The 21,981-nt window shown below is 30.9% G+C and overlaps 1 protein-coding gene across 1 annotated transcript in view; it reads left to right on the top strand.

Annotated features, from left to right (window-relative positions):
• LOC142329548 (peptide transporter family 1-like) overlaps positions 1-21,981 on the top strand; it is a 60,900-nt gene that overhangs the window by 1,942 nt on the left and 36,977 nt on the right. The window contains exons 2-5 of the mRNA XM_075374219.1: positions 5,467-5,572; positions 6,707-6,848; positions 13,491-13,577; positions 20,576-20,850. Coding sequence (XP_075230334.1) covers positions 5,467-5,572; positions 6,707-6,848; positions 13,491-13,577; positions 20,576-20,850 — 610 coding nt within the window. The remainder of the gene's footprint in view (positions 1-5,466; positions 5,573-6,706; positions 6,849-13,490; positions 13,578-20,575; positions 20,851-21,981) is intronic.

Raw genomic sequence — 21,981 nt, 5'->3', positions numbered from 1 at the left:
CAATCGTCCAAGTTTCACTTCCATATAAAGCTACGCTCCAAACATACACTTTCAAAACTCTTTTCCTGATGTTTACATTAATTTCTGATGTAAACAAATTATATTTCCGACTGAAGGCTCGTTTCGCCTGTGCTATTTGGCATTTCATATTGCTCCTACTTTGTCCATCTTTAGTAATTCTACTTCCCAAATAACAAAATTCTTCTACCTCCATAATCTTTTCTCCTCCTATTTTCACATTCAGTGGTCCATCTTCGTTATTTCTACTACATTTCATTACTTTTGTTTTGTTCTTGTTTATTTTCATGCAGTAGTTCTTGCATAGGACTTCATCCATGCCATTCATTGTTCCTTCTAGATCATTTTTAATCTCAGCTAGAATTACGTTATCATCAGCAAATCGTAGCATCTTTATCTTTTCACCTTGTACTGTTACTCCGGATCTAAATTGCTCTTTAATATCATTAACTGCTAGTTCTATGTAAAGATTAAAAAGTAACGGGGATAGTGAACATCCTTGTCAGACTCCCTTTCTTATTACGGCTTCTTTCTTATGTTCTTCAATTATTACTGTTTCTGTTTGGTTCCTGTAAATGTTAGCAATTGTTCTTCTATCTCTGTATTTGAATCCTAATTTTTTTAAAATGCTGAACATTTTATTCCAGTCTATGTTATCGAATGCCTTTTTAAGTCTATAAATGCCAAGTATGTTGGTTTGATTTTCTATAATCTTCCTTCTACTATTACTCTGAGCGCTATAATTGCTTACCTTGTACCTATACTTTTTCCTGAAACTAAATTGGTCTTCTCCTCACACTTCTTCCACTCTCCTCTCAATTCTTCTGTACAGAATTCTAGTTAAGAGTTTTGATGCACGGCTAGTTAAGCTAATTGTTCTGTATTCTTCACATTTATCTGCTCCTGCTCTCTTTGGTATCATGACTATAACACTCTTTTTGAAGTCTGACGGAACTTCCCCCTTTTCATAAATATTACACACCAGTTTGTATAATCTATCAATCGCTTCCTCACCTGCACTGCGCAGTAATTCTACAGGTATTCTGGCTATTCCAGGAGCCTTTCTGCCATTTAAATCTTTTAATGCTCTCTTAAATTCAGATCTCAGTACTGTTTCTCCCCTTTCATCCTCTCCGACTACCTCTTATTCCTCTATAACACCATTTTCTAATTCATTCCTCTGTATAATTCTTCAATATATTCCACCCGCCTATTGACTTTGCCTTTCGTATTATATATTGGTGTACCATCTTTGTTTAACATATTATTAGATTTTAATTTATGTACCCCAAAATTTTCCTTAACTTTCCTATATGCTATGTCTATTTTACCAATGTTCATTTCTCTTTCCACTTCGGAACAATTTTCTTTAATCTACTCTTCTTTTGCTAGTTTGCACTTTCTGTGTATAGTATTTCTTAATTGTTGATAGTTCCTTTTACTTTCTTCATCACTAGCATTCTTATATTTTCTACGTTCATCCATCAGCTGCAATATATCCTCTGAAATCCAAGGTTTTCTACCAGTTCTCTTTGCTCCGCCTAAGTTTGCTTCTGCTGATTTAAGAATTTCCTTTTTAACATTCTCCCATTCTTCTTCTAGATTTTCTACCTTATCTTTTTTACTCAGACCTCTTGCAATGTCCTCCTCAAAAATCTTCTTTACCTCCTTTTCCTCAAGCTTCTTGAAATTCCTCTGATTCAGCTAATACCTTTTCTTCAGGTTTTTAAACCCCAATCTACATTTCATTATCACTAAAATTATGGTCGCTATCAATGTCTGCTCCAGAGTAAGCTTTGCAGTCAACAAGTTGATTTCTAAATCTTTGCTTAACTATGATATAATCTATATGATACCTTGCAGCTTTAAATGCGCCTTTAAATAAATTAAACATTCATTTAATTGCATTATGAATATGTTATTACATAAGGAAGTAAAATCTTGCTCAAATCCAGTTCTTGGAACCCACTAAAGGCTTAGTGTTCAAGAGAGATCTCATTACCTATCCTTCAAACACAATTTTATTAATTTCTTGCACACAAAAGAACCACTTTAATTAATCCTAGTACACTAAATGAATTAATGCCTACCTAATTACTAACTACATGTAAAATTTATGTACATTCTAAAGAAGTGGGTTTCTCAGAATAACTTTTTAATGTTATTGTACTATATATTATTTATTAATTAATAATATTATATAATATAAGATAAGAAAAACATAAAAGTAATAATCAGGTGTCTAGATTAAAATCCAGAACCACATTTTACATAACACTTTTTACATAAAACATTTTACTTCTCGTTAAACATTCTTAAATATTGTCAATTTTATTAAACTTTTACAATATATTAAATAAATGAGTAAACATTTGATATTATTTACAGACAGTTTATGCATGACTTCTTTTGGAGCTCTCCACATATAGGCTTGTCAAGAGTTATGTTACGATGACTCCCTTTTACAGATTCTGTCAATTTTTCAACAAAGAAATCTGCCGCTGGAATTTCAGAAGGTACTGTACCTTTTCTGAGATATGGCGTACTTCATAATGATGTATTTCATTGAATTTCACACATAATAATGAGTTTAATGCCATATATCTGTTCGGTTTTGACGGGATATACATTTACAAAGGCACAATCCCACCAACTTTTCATCTATTGTTAGGTACGGCCCTGGTGTGTATGACTTGCAACAATTATTTGTAAAAATATTCCATATACATGAAATAGGTATGAGTTTTGTGTTTGTCTCTCTGGCCTCGATCCTTGTCATCGAAATGAACACAGTCATTTTCGACATTGTTGCTTTACAGCGTCCTGAACCATAAGAATCATGAACTAACGTATCTGTTGTCAGGTGGTTGTCTTTCAAAGCCGCAGATAAAATGAGGAGTCTTAGTGCATGTATTTCTTCCAGGTTTGTGTCCTTCAAAGTGGAATTATTTTGGTTGGCATAGTTATTTCTTTCTAAACTAATTTCTTCGTTTGTATGGAGAACAATCGTATCCATTATTTTATCGTCTAAAAAAAGCTTGAAGCATTCTTTGGCTCCACGACATTTTTAGCTAGAGAGGTTGGTCCTGGTCAATTATAAATATTGTAATATTTTGTTTCTTGGTTTGGCCCCTCCAAGGGCCACTGGTTGTCTTCTATATGTAGCGATTTTTTCCAATAAGTTCATCATCGTTCAGACTAACCAATAAATCATTTGAAACATTCTGTTATTCTGGTTCACTTTTGGATTTTTTTCTTTTTTGGACAGGCTCACCTTCGATGTTTTTAATTTCCATCTCAACTTGATCTTCTAATTCCTCCTCCTCCAATAGGTAATCAGGATCCATGTCCGTGTCATCATAAGGCTCCAATTCTTGTACTTGGACTTCTTGTACTCATGGAAGGATGTCTTCCATGCCTTCCTCCACCTCAGCAGATAGTTCTTTTAATAACTGAAGAATTTCTTCTGGCTCATAAGTTTTCTCCATTTTGACTCATTTAGGAAAAAAACTTTTACTAAATTATATGTTAATACTAACTCTATGTAAAATTTACATTCAACCAGTGCAGTGTATTATTTACTCTATGTAAATAATACATACACTAAAACACCTTAATTACTAACTACACACAAGTTTTACGTACCTTCTTTCAGGACAAATTGATGAAAGAATACAAATTGCAGCATCAGGTACTTGAAACATGGAAACACTACAGAACACTAACCTGCCAAAGCATAGCTGGGAGGGTGGGGTGATCTGTGAATCACAGTACTCTCCATCCGCCTGATCATCACCTGTACACATAAATTTTACGAACATTAGTGGTCTAGGGTTAAACATTCATAACTAAAATAGTTTTAAAATTAATGTCTTTAGTTAGTGTTATTATCTATGAGGATCAATCAGTTTTTTGGCTGAAAATGTATAGTACATAAAAATAGACTTTCTTCAAGGAACTAATTAGAGGTGCTATGTAGAAAAATGTTTTTTGTGTCATGTAATTCAGAAAGCTGAAGAGTTTCAATTGTCAGATAGGTTGTAGGGTTGTTTTTTTTATTAAGGGCAGAAGTGTCAAAAAATCAATTTTTTATGATAATTGACCAATTAATTCTAAGTAATTGATAAGGGTTTTTAAACTACATGAAATTCCTGACAAAAATGTTTTTGGATTGACTTTATATGACTAAAATTGACTGACTTCTGGCTCTTTGAATTATTATTCCTTTGAAAACATAACATCCTCATATTAATCTCTTGAAAATAACATTTTAATAAAATCTTGGATTAAAATATATTCAAATAAAAGTTGTTTTGGGTGCTCAGTTCCTTATAGTTTGCATCCTTTCTCTTATTTCTATCTTTAAAATTTACTTAGATATACCGAAAATTGGGTGATTTTGATCATTAATGCATTGAAAACTTGATTCCTAATCCTTTCCCTATCTACAACAACTTAAAATATGATCAATGAACTTCAAAAAATGAAGTACTTGAATTTCTTTTGCATTATCATTTGATTTAGTTAATTACTCATTAAGATCATACCATTTCATTCAGTTACTCAAAGTTTTTTGTGTTTACTTTAACTGGATGATTCCAATATAATTTTCAATAGTGGAAATCTGTCATTAAAAACATTTGAACAACTTTTATTTGAAACATCTTTTGATTTGAGATTTTGTTAAAATGTTATTTGCAAAAAAATTAGTTTGAAGATATAACTTTTTCAAAAGAATAAAAATTCAAAGGGTTAGAATTTGGTTAATTCTAGTCATATAAAGTTGATCCAAAAAAGTTTTTCACAGGAATTTCATGAAGTTTAAAACCCCCTATAGATTATCAAAAATTATTAGTTTTTGACTTAATCATGAAAAATTATTTTTTTGACTCTTCTGCCCTTAATATTGAAATATTTTTGACCTGAGGTTTTGTTAAAAGGTTATTTGTGAAAATGTGACTCTTTTCAGAGGGTTAAATACTTTAAAGGGCTATATATTCACTCAATTTTGGTTGGAGAAAATTGTTCCAAAAAAAGGTTTTTTTGGTAATTTAATGCAGGTTTCAAAAAAATACTGGCATTACCTAGGGGTTACAGTTTTTGAGTTATTCATGAAAAACTTTCAATCCTTAATAAAAAAAAGAAATCCACCTCTATTTGACATCTCTGGTTTGGAACTCTGGTTTCATAAATTACAACCAAAACAAATATTTTCCCAAAGTTTCATTGTGCCCCTAATTAGTTTCTTATTACTCCATTGTTTTATGCTACTATACATATTGTTTTTTGCGACAATTTTTTTTTTATTATTCCTTTGAAAACAAAATGTACTATGTTTTGTTATTTCAGTAATTATAAATTATGTAAAATTATTTTACTAAATATATGCATTAATATGTGAAAAAATCTTTTCACTTTATGCTATTTTATTTTAGTTTTTATTTTTAGGTTAGCAAAACAAGAGAACATAAATTGGAATATAAATATCCTAAAGCTGTCTTTTTTATTGTTAGTAATGAATTTTGTGAGCGGTTTTCGTACTATGGAATGCGAAGTGAGTACAATTGAATGTTGTTCTATAATAATAATTTGTTATTATTGTGTTAATTTGCTTTGTAAAACCCATTTTTAAGGTTTACCTGTTTGTAATATGAAATTTTACATGTTATTTAATTGCTTTTATCTGAAATGTAATGATCAGGGTAGTGTATGTTTTACATGTAAAAATAATTAAAATAAATGAATACCAGAATCTTTGTAAATATTACTTTAATATATAAACGTAATAAGTGTTTTAATTGCTTCATTGAATAAATGCCAGTGAAGCAAAGAACCTTCTGCAAGTTTTGTTAACCTTTTCAGTCCAGTCCAATAAATTATTTTCAGTTAAAATTTATTACAAGATCAGTCAACTAACTGCTTACCATTTATTATTTATGGGCAGCATTAAGATTTATGTTTCTCATAAACAATAGCCATTAATCGTTTTTTTGGTTTTATTTCATTTAGTTAAGGCTATCAACAAGGCTAGCAACAAGCATTTGTTATTTTTGATCTTGCATAGACAGATATAAAACATCTAAATACAATTAATTCATATTTCATTTAAACATTAGAAACCAGTGGCACCAAAACTGATTGCGGTACATCTCTTAATAACAGCATTCAACCAAGATTATGAAGAATTATCAGCATAAACACACTGCTGCCTGTCAAACACAAATTCAACCACTTAACTTACTTCAGTCAAATGAAGTTTAGAGGGTAATAAGGGATCATAAACACAATCAAACACTTTACTGATATCAATGACTATAAATAAAGTTGCCAGTATTTGGATTCAATGCACGATTATATCATGAATAATACTAAACAGAGTAGTGATAATATTATGTATGATTCTCCCTAAAACTGAACTGTAAATCTGGGAGCAGGTTGTTCTCAGGTAAATGTCTTGCAAACAAATATATGCAATGTACATTAAGTTTATTATTTGACAATTTACTAAAGGTGATTGCTAACTGTTTTAAGAAAGGTGCCATTAAAAATATTGTCATCGGTAACTCCATTTATGAATTAGTTTATAAATAGTAAAGACCTTCTGCAAGAATAATGTTTTCTTAATTTTGAAGTAAATCATTAATAATTTGTAATACTTAAAAAAATACTTTTTATTTTTTGTTAACAGGTATTTTACCAGTTTATCTACATAGTGTATTGCAGTATAGTGCAAATGACACTACAGTTATCTATCATGCATTTACTATGTTTTGTTACTTCTTTCCATTATTGGGTGCAATAATGGCTGATTCTGTTCTTGGAAAATTTAGGTGAGAATTGTAAAATAAATGTAATTCCAATATTCATTGTTATTTTTTTTTTCAATTCATTGTAATGAGATGTATAACATGAATATTTTACATATTATTTTATTTTAATTTTATTTCAACTGGTAATGTAATTTTAATATTTGAATAATTAAGTTGAGTATACTTTCTGTAATTGTACTTTTTTCAGAAAATATTTTTTCTTTATATGAGGTTGTCAGTTAAGGAAAATAATCTAATATTAATAATCCGTCCCTAAGATCATTCAACCAGTTACTGGAAAAACTACTCATATCTTATTTCATTCTCTTTTCATGTGAGATCATTACGGCTTCTCTTTCCCTGAATCTTGATTATATGTTGATTATAAATCAATCATCTGTCTATTAGAACATCATCTGTTTTATTTGATTTATTACTTACTATAGATATTGTTCATTTATTTATTTTAAATTTGTGTAAAAATTTTAATTTATAATAAATTACTTCTTTTTTTTCATCTTTTATAACTGCACAGGATCTCACTTTAGTCAGTCCATTATGCGAGCCTCTTTGAAGGGACTGTTCAGGTCTGTTCCTCCCAGAACTTTTTCATACATTCCGACCTCCGTGCCCTTTTCTGATATTGAAAATGTTCATGTTGTCAGTTTCTTTCTTGTAAGTGTGAAGTGATTGTTTTTATCCTTGAATCTTTTGTTTAATTTTATCTTGTCTATGGTGTCTTCTGATTAAGGACAATTTCCTTCAGATCCTCTCTTATTTCTTTGATCCATCAGCATCCTGTTTTGGTGTTCTTCGAATTGAAATTGTACTGTACTAGTTATTTCAGAAGTCTCGAATCTTGCATCCTCATGATGTGCCAAAGAATGAATCCTAGTCTCTTCTTACATGCGGTGTCAGTAATGGGTTGTAACTCTCTGTACACAACTTTGTTGGAGATGATCCACCACTGCCTGTTTCTGGTACTTTTTGTTGATGCAGGATCTTCCAATTCTTCTTTTGATTTTCTGGGTCAGTTGTTCTTTGATTATTCATTCAGGTGGAAGAGTGTTTCTGTTGCATATGTGGCTTCCGGTTTTGTAACTGTGTTGCAGTGTACTATTTTTGAATTTATTCATAGGCATTTATATTCGTCGTCTGGATAGGCAGAGTATAGGCATTCTTTACCTATACTATGTACTGTAGACATAGTATAGCGATAGACATAGTCATCCGGCATTTTTTATTGTAAATCAACAGGTTAATTTTTGAGCTTTAGCTAGTTTGTTATTTCTTATTTGGAACGAGGTTTTTTCATTTAGGTTGTTTGTTATTATCTCTCCAAGGTATTTAAATCGGGTTACTATTCTGATTTTATTACCGTTTATGTTTACTTCTTTTAATCGTATTGATTTTTGGGGCATAAATTCTGTCTTTTCGAATGATATTTTGAGGCCAATTTTATTTGCAATGTCTTGAGGTTCTAATATCTGTGATTTAGCTTTGTTGATGTCATTTCCTGGCAGTGCCGAGTAAATAGTAGTGGCAAAATCATTTATTTTTCTCTTGTAATCCATTATTAGCTTGAGATTCATGATTTGGTCTGGACAGTTCCTCCAGAGTCTGAAACTTCCCTGTTATTCTCCTAGTTCCTTCTCGAGTTGTAAACCGATCCTGATGAGCATGATTCTTGTTGAAAGAATCTTGTAAGTTTTGTCTAGGAGTGAGATTCCCCTGTAGTTGTTAGGATCTGTTTTGTCTGCTTTTTTGCGTAGGAGCTGGATGGGGGTTGTCGTTTAGTGTTCCAGTAGTTCTTCTTTAATCCAGATGTTGATAGGTTGTTGAAGAGCACTTTTTGGTCATCTTCCTGCATGTTTCCAAATCTCTACAAAGGTCTGATCTTCTCTTAGTAATTTTTCATCTCACCCAGTGCTTGGTAGACTTCTTTTACAGCAGGAAGGTTGATGTATTTCGGTGATGTTGTTATTGGGGTGGTGGTGCCGAAGTTTAGGAATTCTGTCAGTTCTTTGCAATTTAAGAGTTTGTTTATATATTTATGTTAGCAACTACATGCTAACTACTATATTACACCCACTGAAAACAGATTAATTTTTGTATTACGTGAAAAATATCAAGCCTGATTGTGATTTGAATACAGGACTTATCAGATGAAAAGTAGAGGTACAAAAATCCTGTCATAGAGGTCCAAGGATTGATAAAGTTCAAACCCAAAAACAGATTGGTGGGTGATAGACAATATCGAGGAACTACAGCAACAAAATAACTGGTCTGGCTTGCTCCAGCTAGGACTCAAATTTCAATCCCTGCTTTAGAAGGGTGTGATCTTCTATTAGTGTTGCTGCATGACAGGATTTTTTTTCTGTGCCATCCTAATAAATATAAAGATTAATCTAAAATTTTTGCATTGTCTTTATTGTTATGAGCCAAATTATGGTTTTCATCCTTAATTAGTAGGGTTGGGGGTTTGTATTTTTGGAATAGTATTTTGAGGGTTTTGTGGTAGTCTCTCGATTACATTTTGTTGAATTCTCCTTTTGTTGATTTCAGTTTGTCTTCATGGTGTTGTCTTTTTATTTTCCTTAGGGTTCAGGTGGTCACTTTTCTTTGTTTTACTAGATTTTTGAAGGATGTTTCTGATTTTTGCGGTTGGTGTAATAGCCATACCATGATGCTTCTCCACTGTTTCATCACATTTTCTGTTCTACCATTGATGCTTTTTATGGGGTTTTATTAGGCCCAATTCTTTTGTGATTTGTTTAAGATTGTTGACTAGGTCTTCAAGTTTATCCGTGATTGTTATTTTTTTGGTTGCTTTTTGGTAATTTTCATTCTTTATTAATTGGATAGGGTCTATTTTTCTTTTAGTTTTAGGGGCTTGGTTTTGTTGCTTTCTTTGGGGAGTGAATTTAATTTTAATTTTGACTATTTAGTGATCTGAGCCTGTGAGTACTCCTCGGAGAACTTTTACACTGTAGATCTCTTTGTGGTGGTGTTTGTCCATGAAGACATGATCTAGTTGCCATTCTCTTTTAGTGTAGACGGGGTTGAATTTTTGAAGTTTCCTCTTGAATTAAGTAAATTTTGAGATTAGGTTGTGGTTTCTGCAGAGATTGATGAGTCTCTTCCATTTTTATTTGTTCTCTTTTTGGCGGGTCATTTTCCGAGCTGTCATGGTATCTTCTTTCTCTGCCTAGTTGAGTGTTGAAGTCTCCTATTAATAGTTTAATGTGATTTTTAGAGATGTTATTTATAGTCTGGTCGAGTATGTTCCAGAACATTTCTGTTTCCTTACAGTCTTTTGGAGATTTGTTTTTATTACTGGTGGGGGTGTGAGCGTTAATTATAGTATACTTTTTATTAGATGGTTTTGTCATCATGTATATTGTATGTGAAAATATAGATGATTTGCTTTGGTTTGATTTTGGAATTTGTATTGTTCTTGTTCATGTTTGCAGTGTTAAGGCATTCCAGTGATTCTGATTGCATGCTATCTTCTAAGTGGCTACTCGCTATATCCAAGTACTGCCTTCTCTGAACTCTGGTGTTGCCTGGTTCAGCCAGTGGAGTACTCCTTAAAAGACCTTTCATGACTGTTAAGTAGTCACTTGTGATGAGACTAGGTCCCAAGTTACAACTCAAGATGTGATCTAGTGAGGTGATAGTGGGGTATGACTAGATGATAGAAGAAGTTTATTTAGATTCAGTTCACCGGGTCATAGTAACAATCAATGTTACTAAAATAACTTATGCGATTTATGTCAACAGACACAACACATTCATTCATACTGATAAAACTGATTTTAAATTAATTAATGATAAATTTAGTAATAATGACTATTGCTCACAATTAAACAAAAATGTAATTTTGTCTACTGCTGTATCTAATGTAGAAGTTGTTTCTAGTATTCTCTCATTTGTGCAATCTTGTTAGACTCTTGTTTGCACTTAGAACTATAACATATGGAACCGCTTCTGCCCCATACTTTGCCACTAGATGTATAATCCAAATATCAAATGAAAACCAAAGTAAAATCATTTCACTTGACCCATTTCTGGATGACTTAGGACTATTACAAGTCGGAGGTAGAGTACAACACTCTTTATTATATTATCAAGCTAAACATCTTATTATCCTACACACAAAGACAAATATAAATAGATTAATTATTGCTGAACATTTATGTCTTTTACATTCTGGTATACAATTAACGCATCATTCATTATGCCAGAAATACTGAATCTTAAATGCTAAATCAAGGATTTCATCAATCATTAATAAATGCTTGAATTAATAAACTCAAGTGCAACAATTAGGTCACTTACCACCTTTCAGAGTAGTACCTTCCTATCTATTCTCTGTCTGTACAATTGACTATGGAGGTCCACTTACAGTTTGTCATGGTGGGCAGTGGTCCAAAGCCATAAGTAAATCTTATCACACTTTTTATATGCCTCTGTACTGAGGCAATTCATTTAGAATTAGTCTGATTTGACCAGTCATTCATAGCGACACTCAAGAGATTTATTTCATGAACAGGTATTCCTACCCAAATCTTTTCCGATAATGGTTCCAACTTCCGTTCTGCCAGGAATATTTTGTATGACCTATTTAAAATAATATTTAATAATATTCTAATAATTTTATTTTTTAATATTCTAATAATATTTAATTCTATTCTTTTCCTATTTAATTCTTATATTTTGAAAATCTAAAATCAAACATTCAAGTCTTTTCATTCAAACAAAACATATCATGGCCATTAATTCCACTCTGTTCGCCCCATTTTGGTGGCTTGTATGAGATTGCAATTAAAAGTGTGAAATATCATCTACATCGTGTTGTAGGATAAACAATCTTGAACTTTGAAAAATTGTATATGGTTTGGTTTTAATATAGGTTGAAGCCTATCTTAATTCTCATCCTATTTTTACTGTTTCTATAATCATAGGAACCCAGAACCACTATCGCCTGGACATTTTCTTATTGGTTATCCACTTATGTCTTTACCTGAACCAGATTACAAAGAAATTCAAATTAACTGCCTAGGTCATTGGCATTTACTTCAGAAATTTGTCCAATCCATATGAAAACAATGGTCAAGGACTATCTTTATTATCTCCAACACTCCAGGAGAGAAATAAATCAATGAAGTTTTCCTTCGCGTAATCTTTCTATTGGAGACTTAGTATTAATCTGTAAGGAAAACTGTTCACCAATGCAGTGGAAATTTGGAATTATCACTAAGGTTTATCCAGGTCTTGACCAATTAATCATTAATTAAAAGACTGCTGATGATCAGCTTCGAAGACCTGTACATAAGTTGTTTGCTGCCAGTGTCTGATAATTAATTGAATATTATATATTTAAAATAAAAAAAAAATACTTCATGTTACTAATTGAGAATATTGTTAAAATAATTTTGTTAATTAATATTATACTTATCATTGTAATTTATTTATTGTATTTTATGAATGTGCTTTAAATTATGATTTATAAATGTTAATTATTAATATAATATTCTGTATATTTATATTTTACTCATATGCTCTTTTAAAACTCTACTCTACAGACTAATTATTATGCTAAATTTACATGTACATGTATACTACACAGCAAACACATATGCAGACAACACATACAACATGAACACACACACATACAACACACAGACATTGTATGTATGTTAGATGCAATAAGTCGCTAAATGTGCAATGTCATCATTATTTACACTATTCTATCACATTATTTACACTTTCTATTCAATGGCACCATAGTTATTTGGACCATTGGACCCATCTTCTCCTGCCTCATGAACAACACATTTAAAGAAATCCTAGTCTCTATAGATTATAGGCACAGGTGTGCAAGAATAAAATGTGTGTATATATATATATTAATGTATATTACAAAGTTATTAATATTTTGTGCATTGTGATATTATTCTTATTGTATTACTATTCATATATGATCACCACTTTTATATTTATAAAAAAAATTAAATTACATGTATACATTTGTATTATAACAATGTACTTGTATTATAATAAATGTATAACAATATTTATATTTATATTAATATAACATTTATGTACTGTATATTATATTCTCATGTTATTATAAAAAAGAACCTCTTTTTTGACAGGCAGTATGTTCAGATTCATGTTTTCTTCATACTCTTGAAAAATGTAAACATATCCTGTCATTTTCTTATTTCTTAACTTTTAGTAATGAACCAGTTGTGAGTTTAAGTATTATTAAGCAATTAATAACTTACGACTTCACATTCCTTTAAAATATGAAATAAACAACGTTACTAATTTTATCTATTCTAGCTAGACAGTATAACATATATTTATAAATGTGAATTTATCTAAAATTCACATGAAATATGAACTTATTATTAAGTATGAAATTATTGTGATTTAATGTATTAATTCAATATAAATTTAAAGGAATAAAGGAAGTGTAAATTATCCATAGTTTATTTTTCTGGTAATTACTTAGTGTATGCTATTATCACAACCAATTTATTACACTGTGGCTGGAATTGCTGTACAGTGTATGTATATAACAGTATATAAGAAATAAAAAATAAAACAAACACTATATATATATATATATATATTTTGTATTATTGTTTTCAGAACTATTCTTTACTTATCAGTTGTTTTTGCAATTGGTAATACTATCCTGTCCGTAGCGTCAACTCCGGGATTTAGTCTGTCACAACGGTGGGTATAATATTATTTTTATTTTATTTTATGTTTTAAAGTAGTTACACATACTGGTTATTAATCTTGTATATTATTTATTTGTACTTAGATAAAAATATTAAGTATTAGTACATTACTGATAAAAAAATTGAGCTAAAATAAATTCTTTGCAAATTTTATGAATGTTGTCTACAAAATTGTGGTTCTATTTGTTACACAGCAATGAAGCATGAGCATATACATATTAACTTAATTAGGGAGATATTAATGTTTTAACATTTTTTTATAAACTTTTTTTCATTATTTTTAAACTTCCTCAGTAAAGCATTATCCAGGATTGTACAGTATACTGTACAGACAATTTCTGATAGCTTTGTTTTTAGTTGTCTGAATATTACAATAATAGAACTTGTTTGTACAGTATTCGGTACATTTTTCTCTATAATTTTTAAATTTGCCACCATACTATAGCTACAGGTTTGCCACTGTAAATTAGGCATTAACCTAAATATGTATGCAATACAGAAAAATTCTATAGGCTATAGATATTGTGATGCAGCAGAAATTGAGACTCTTACAGCATCCATGTTGCATTAGGTACATTGTGTAATCCCAGAGTGGAACTTTGCTAGGATCCACACATTAAAATTGAACTTTTTCAAGATTTAGGAATGTCAAAAGAAAGATTCTTCAAATTAAGAAATAATCTGCACTTTGTTAATAACTTAGAAAATCGTCCAGTGAGGCCTGGAACAAACTGTTCTACTGAAGGAAATGAATAAAAAATACTCGTGCTGCTGTTACTGATCATCAGATCATTGACTTATTTCATAAAGTTTGACCTCTGTACAATAAAATAAATGAAGTTGCAAACAATTGGTAATAGAAAAATCTGTTAATATAATTCCTTTTACTAGTAATATAAGTGTTAAACAGTATAACATGTTAAGGGGAAGCCCTCATCCTGGGGGATAAAAAACTTCTTACTTTGTGGTAAGAGTGGTCTTTTCTGCAATTTCATTTATACTAAGGTAGAACAACAGAACTTGCTTTTAATGAAATTAAACAATTTGATTTGGGGGCTTCTGTTGTATGAGAGCTCAGTAAAAGTCTTAGTAGACTAGGTCACTGTCTTTACCTTGACAATTATTTTATGAATTATCACTTGCTACAGATTTTAAAGTCTTGACTGGTCTTTTCTTCAGGCTCAGGTAGAGTAAGTTGTTTTTCAAAACCTCCATTTACTGATGACAAAGTACTTTTCAAAGAATATAAGAGAGGATTTAGTGAAGAGTTGGTCACCCAAGATAATGAAATAGTCTGTCCTTAAGACTATACTCTGTACTCAAGATAATGAAATGTTGTACTTAATAAAATTACTATTTATTATTTTATTCTCTTTTTACTAGGTAATAAATGAAAATTTGTGTCAAGAAAACTATTGTACACCTTCTAGATATATTTTTATTTCTAAAAGTTTTTTTAACACCTGTGTAGTTTGACTAAAAATGTACAGTGTAGTGTACATTGAGTATTTTGCAGTCTGAAAAAGGTAATGGTTCAAAAACTGTTTTTATGTCATAATAGCAGCATATATAATGTAAAAAAAGAAATTAAAATATTTTTCTTTGTACCAATAAATTTTGCCACTGAGGGGGTATTAAATTTTCATTCACAGTATAGTGTACAGTTTTACTGAGAAGGTTAAAATTTCTAAGGTGTTTTGGTACTTGTTTATTTTGTTAGTTTTCATAAGTGATATTTTTGGCTAGATTAATGTTATGTCTTCAATTTGGCAACAAATTGATATTTTTTATAGATGTTACTATATCCTTGTATTACAAAATCTCTAATAAGTTGTGTTACCCTATTATGTATTTCTGGTCAAAAAATATTTTTAATTTTCATTTCTGAGAAGTGGAATTTGTGAATGTTTGATCACAGTAGTACTTAAATTACATTTTAAGATAATTTTATTAAAAATGTTACACTGAGAAGTCTTAGTGTTTACTCTTTTGCCATTCTTTTGTATAATAGTTATTGATAGTACTTGTGATTAATAATCATAATTTATAGCAAATTGTGGTAGAACAGATATATTTTAACGAAGAAGATTAAAAATGTTTTCCAAAACTGATAAAGCATTGTTCTAAAAAGTTGTTTGGGATTGTTTGAAAGATGTTTAATCGGGGAGGATACCTGTACAGAATGGAGGTAATATTATATAACATATATATGTAAAAAAGGCAGACTTATATGTAAATAAGTTATAGAGGTTTGGTGGTTATTCCATTTGTAGGACTGAATTATAATACTTAAGAGAGGTTAACACTGAGCCCATCTGTTTGAAAGAAGTGTAAAAACCCACTAACTACAAAACTTATGCTAGCCTAGTATTACGTGATTTCTTCATAAGCTACAGATCTGAGGAAACTTATCAGAAAGTTCTGAAAAGCTGTTTTTCTCAAACTATATTGTCAATCTTCTTAAGCAGTTCATCTTTCATGGTAGGCGGTCTTTGTTTTTCTAAACATACCACACCATTGTCCCACAACTTTCACCTGTTATATCTACTTTAATGTTTCTGTATAACAGGAATCTTATCATAGAGCATGCTAAATGATCGGCTGGATTCTCAAACTCAGCGCACATTTAAAACTGTTACAATTAATAAGTTTCTACAATAGAAACTTCTTTCTTCTACTAATAATAATCCTGTATTGTCTCACTATTTTGCTACAAGCTACAATAATAATATCATTACCCCCAAAACTTGCATGATATGTTTGTAACCAAGTTACTTTCTGGATACTGCTCTTTCAAGTTAACATAGTTATAATCTCCAGCAGACTTAAGATAAATACATCATTCATGTTGGTGATTATGCTTGATTTTGCTGTTCATGTTTGATCTTAAACAAAAATAAATGAACTGGTATAATGAGCTATCAAAATTGGGCAATAATTGAAATGGTTTTTTGTTGAGTGAATTTCAAAATTATCATAAAAATACTTTTCCTACTTACAAAAAAAAATAAAAGCATTTTATTTTTTCCATTGATATTTCGTTTACTGATATTCTGACTGAATGATCATGGAAAAAAATATCACTAGTAGGAAGTGAAACTCCTGTTGGAGATCAAATAAAAATGTGTTCTATGGTAGTTATTCTATTCATGTGTTGTAATTCATGTCAATTAATTAATTTCTTTTTTTTTGCAAAATGAATCCTGAATGAGAGAATGTCAAAAAATTTTTCGTTTAGAAAGAATGAGGAACTTTTTATCTGCAATTTATGTTAAAATGTATCCTTGATTTCAGTCTAAATTCATTATATAATATAAGCAAAAAAACTGTTTCATTGAAAGTGATAAATACATTACTGAAATCTGTGGTTTAAAAGTGAAAATAAATTTGAATTTGTAAAATGATTTTGAAGGTTCCCATTTTTGCATTTTCACTCATAATGGAAGCATCTCTTCATCAGCTAGGTGTGTGATGCTTGGTATTGAGAATATCATTTAGTTATTTTTGTGTTTCTTGTATCTCATATCTTTTTTTCTTTTTGTGTTCGGTCATTTGACTGGTTTGATGCAGCTCTCCAAGATTCCCTATCTAGTGCTAGTCGTTTCATTTCAGTATACCCTCTACATCAGATTGTTGGAATTGTTATTGTGAAGTTTACTGTTGATTTTATAGTTATTAATTTTTAAGAACCCTATAACCATTGCTGTAATTGTGTTCTGTAATAGACTTTTTTTAATTTTCACTTAATACTTGTAATTACACTGGTCAATAAAAAAAATTTTTTTCATGTCTGTAATTGTACATGGTGATTTTAACCAATTTTGGGGTGCGGAATTCAAAACTGTTTTTTGTTACCAGAATTTTTGTATTATGTCATGTTTTTTTTAGATATATATGATTTTGACATATACTTTATTTACCAATAAATGCATAATCATTGTGAAATCAATATTTAAAAAAAAATATTATTTATGTATATTCATTTAAGTTTTGTTTAAAAATCAACTAAACTGTTACTTATTCAAGGACAGACAAATTTAAATACATTAATACAATTTTAAAATAAAAGTTTCTAATAGTTTAAATCACTGGAATTGTCTTACCTTTAATTTTTAAAATATGCTGACAAATTTTTACGCTTATACAATGTTTTATCAGTTTCTCTAAACAAAAATCAACAATAGTTATCCATCATTCCATGAACCCATCTTCCTTGGTACTGAAGCTCCACAGTCAGAATATCCAGATGGAAACACTCTCCTTGGTTATTGCTGACAGAACTCAAATTTTTGGGAAAAAAGTCTAGGTGGGAGTATAAGAAATGAATTTTTAATGACATCTTACATCTTAAATGTTTGTAGTTTTCAGCTTATTAACCATAACAACATAGTTTTAATTTTATCTGTTGCCTAAAAAAACCACCAACAATATCTTGAAGGTCTTCTGTGCAGCTAGTTCACATTTGCTATGTTTATCACCAAAAGTTGAGACCCAGCAATTTCTTGATTTGTGAACCGATAAATATACACTCCTTGAGCTTACCATCACTCACTTCAGAACTTATTTTTAAATGCTTAAATACTAGTCTATCTTTGTGTAGTGCCTACAAATTGTCCATGAGTTCAAGTTTTATGTGAAGTGGCTGGTGGCAATATGATTTTATTACTCTCAATTAAATGTTTTATATTTTTTTCACCGGCTAGAAAGTTCTGCTGCAATGGCCAGTTCATACTTGCTAAACATTTTGTATCGTGACTATCTCAAAGACAAAGAAAACAACAATATTTTATAAACACATCTTGTAAACCAAGAAGTAACTCAACAACTTTCAGATCACTACAAACTTGCCACATATACGTATGGTCTTTGTATTTTTTTGCTTCTAATGTTGATGCCATAGATTCATATGTTTCTTTAATGTCTGACTGCATGAGCTAATGGAATGGATGGCTGTTTTACCATTATGCAATAAAACTGCTTTCATGTTCTTAGATCCTGCCTGTGAGAACCATGAAACGTGTGGTAGATTTTAGAGTGAGGTTGGACTGTATATTCATAGGTGATGAATGAAGACAACGCCTTGTTGCTTGTTGAATAATGATTTAATGAATTGTCATCTTGACATTTAATGATAACGTGCGTGTAATTGAACATTTAATACATAACTTTACACATATAATTAAACTTAATAACATATAACTTATACTAAAAAAACTAATCGTTCATCCGAACATGTCCATCCGGACTGAAAGTGCATACGACCGCTCTGGATCGGATTCTGACACAGAATACTAGTACGAACTTAACTTTCCGATGAGGGCTAGCACCCACTAGATCGCAGCAGCAGACGGCTTGATGTGGAACGGAACACATGTTAACTTTAGAAGAGTCGATAAAAAGACACCATTCTTCAGGAATATGATGAACTCCAAGCTCTTTCATCAGGCCACCGACATCAGTACAAACGTGCAATAAATTTTTCATAATAAAATAAGTTGAAAGTTTTACTTTGTGTTCTAAACATAGTAACTTTTGTTTTTTCCGCTGAAAGATTGCGGAATTACACCCCAGAAGTTCAGCTTGCTGCTTTGATAACTTTAAATCGCAAACTAAATCACTAAGTTCATGTTGTTGAATTAAATAAGTTGATTTCTCATCAGATAGAGGAAGAAATTCTTCAACATCCTCTACATCATCTGCTTTATTTTCAGATTGTTCTTCTAGCGATGTCAGATTAGATGGTGGTACAGGTACCGGTAACTCCTCTCCATGTGGTACCAGCTTTAGAGCAGAGAATACATCTGCATAATTTATGAACTTTCTATTTTTGAATGAAAATCCAAATATATTTGTCACACAGATGTAGCAGTCGGTGAAGTGGTCCTTAGGTTCTCATCAAAGCATCGGTACAGCAAATAGCATGGCTTGTCATTTTCCCTTCAACCATTCAGTTACTTACTGAGCATGATATGTGCAAATAACATGAGGCACTCAGATTTTATTTTGATTTCTGAATGTACAATCAAAATGAAATTTATTAGCTGTTCTTTGAGATTTAGGTGTAATTTTACCACAGACATAACAAAAACTGTCTGGATGATTTGAACATCCACAAACTTTTGCAGAAGCCATGTTATAGCAAATAAAAACAAGAAAAATCACTTGTATTATAAAGAACTGATAGAAAATATAGTAAACACTATTAACTCTGTGAACACAACACACAGTATAAACAAGTGAAACTAGACTGAATAAGATTTTAAGCTCTGAAGTAGGCAACAACAGATATCTATATATTGCCGTCACACAGACATGTTTGTGCGTGTCTATTTCTCATGATAGTGTATATATATATTTTTTCTTTTTTCTTTATTAAGCTTATATGCACATTGTTTAAAAGTAAAAATACAGAAACTATTCGTAATTGTAACCAGCAGTTGATCAAAATGAGTTTATTATAAAACATTTTTCAAATTTATAATGTATGTAAATTTTTTATGTGGTAACATAATTTCAGTAGCATATTTGAAATCAGCACCCAATTACAGTGAAAAAAGTTGTGTAACATGTTAATACAAATTTTGTGTTGACTAGTGTTACAAATCGTTTTTGCTTGTAAAACAAATGTCTAAATAATATGTTTGTCATTACGTAAGAAATATTTTAATTTATCTTTGTTTTCTCTTTATTTTGACCAGCAGAGGGCTGCTTTCACAAACTTTCATTTAGCTTTATTTTTTTTTCTTTTAATGTTTTTCTCCTTTTTTCATTCTGAGTGTTTTTCTCTTCTGTCTTCTTATTATTTTACTACTCTTTTTTTGGGAAGGGATTTGTTCTGGAATCCTTTCATGTATTCGTTTATTATAATTTAAAAATACAATTTAGACTGTATTAACATGGTTTTTAACTATAAACCATTCATTTTATTGTTATGTTTTATTACTATTTATTGTTTAATGATATTTATGATTCATGTAAATTTCTTTTCAGAGGTATGAGTTTAGTTGGAATGATGTTTATAGCAATTGGTACAGGTGGAATAAAACCTTGTGTGTCAGCATTTGGTGGTGATCAATTTATGTTACCACAACAAGAGAAACAACTACAACAGTTTTTCAGCATTTTTTATTTTACTCTTAATGCTGGTGGATTGATTTCAACATTACTTATCCCGTGGCTTAGAAGAGATTTTTCATGTTTTGGGGAAGATTTTTGCTTTCCTTTAGCATTTGGTGCACCAGCAGTTCTTATGATACTTGCATTATGTAAGTTTTAGAAATATCTTGTTTGATTTAACTAGTATATATGTCAAAAAGTGTCCACAGCTAGATGTGCATAGTTTGCTGATTTTATAAATATAGAAATTTTTTCATATAGTTAAGTAACACACCCACCCACCCACATATATACACCAGTTAGAGGCTACTATACTTTTTTTTTTTCTCCCCTACTCTCCTCGACCGGATATCCAATTAAGTATACTCAGTCGGGGAGAGTGTCCTTTTACTCTCAAAGGAGGTGTCCCCCACCCGCCGGCTATACGTCCGGCACGGCAGGTTGGCCTCCCCGGTCTCGGATCTTTTGTTTTACATTGCCTGCCTCTAATCCCCCGCTTTAGAGCCAAGGTCCGGCTATGCCGTTCCCCAGCGCCTCAGCAGGGAACCGGGACTCGGTCTTTACGCCTTTGGCCTCTAATCGACAGCGCCGACCCCACAAAGAGCCTAGGCTCCCGCAGGGACGACCCCGCCGACTACTATACTTATCGTTATTAATGTGTGTAGTTGAGGGGGTAAAAAATTGGCCTCTGAAAAAGGCCTACTTATGTTGGCAAACATGTTTATTGATTGTTATCATTTCATTATGAGTAGTGCTGGTGTGTAAACAATCGATGGATTTGCTTAGTATGTCAACATACCTATGGTTTTGGTTACAGTTTAGTATTATGTTCGTTGTAACCATAGTTACACAAAAAACACTTGTTTCTTCAGTTCCTAGTAAGGCATATCTGCCACCCTACTGAGCACATTAAAGAAGCAACTATTTTAATAACGAGGAATTAAGGAAGGTGCCATAGGTGAAACCGGATCAGCAGCTGTCACAGTTCTAGTGACAACTATCAAAGGAAGAAGGGATGAAGGATAAAGAAAGGCAGAGAATAGAAATAGATAATCATCAATTCTCAGAGGGACTGCTTGTTACTGAAGTAGTTATTCACTTCTCTTTACCAGCTTTAGTAATGTAAAACATAATTTATTAATCTAATAAATTAAGTTTGTGCAGTATTAATCATGTTATTAATTCATATATTTAACTGTATAATTAATCAAATGTTTAGTGTAAACATTTCATATAAAACGTTTATGCAAACTTTTTGTGTATTTTTTTTAATACAATAA

Source organism: Lycorma delicatula, chromosome 8 (genome assembly GCF_047948215.1).
Source record: "Lycorma delicatula isolate Av1 chromosome 8, ASM4794821v1, whole genome shotgun sequence".
Taxonomy (NCBI): domain Eukaryota; kingdom Metazoa; phylum Arthropoda; class Insecta; order Hemiptera; family Fulgoridae; genus Lycorma; species Lycorma delicatula.
This window is presented reverse-complemented; position numbering and strand designations above follow the sequence as displayed.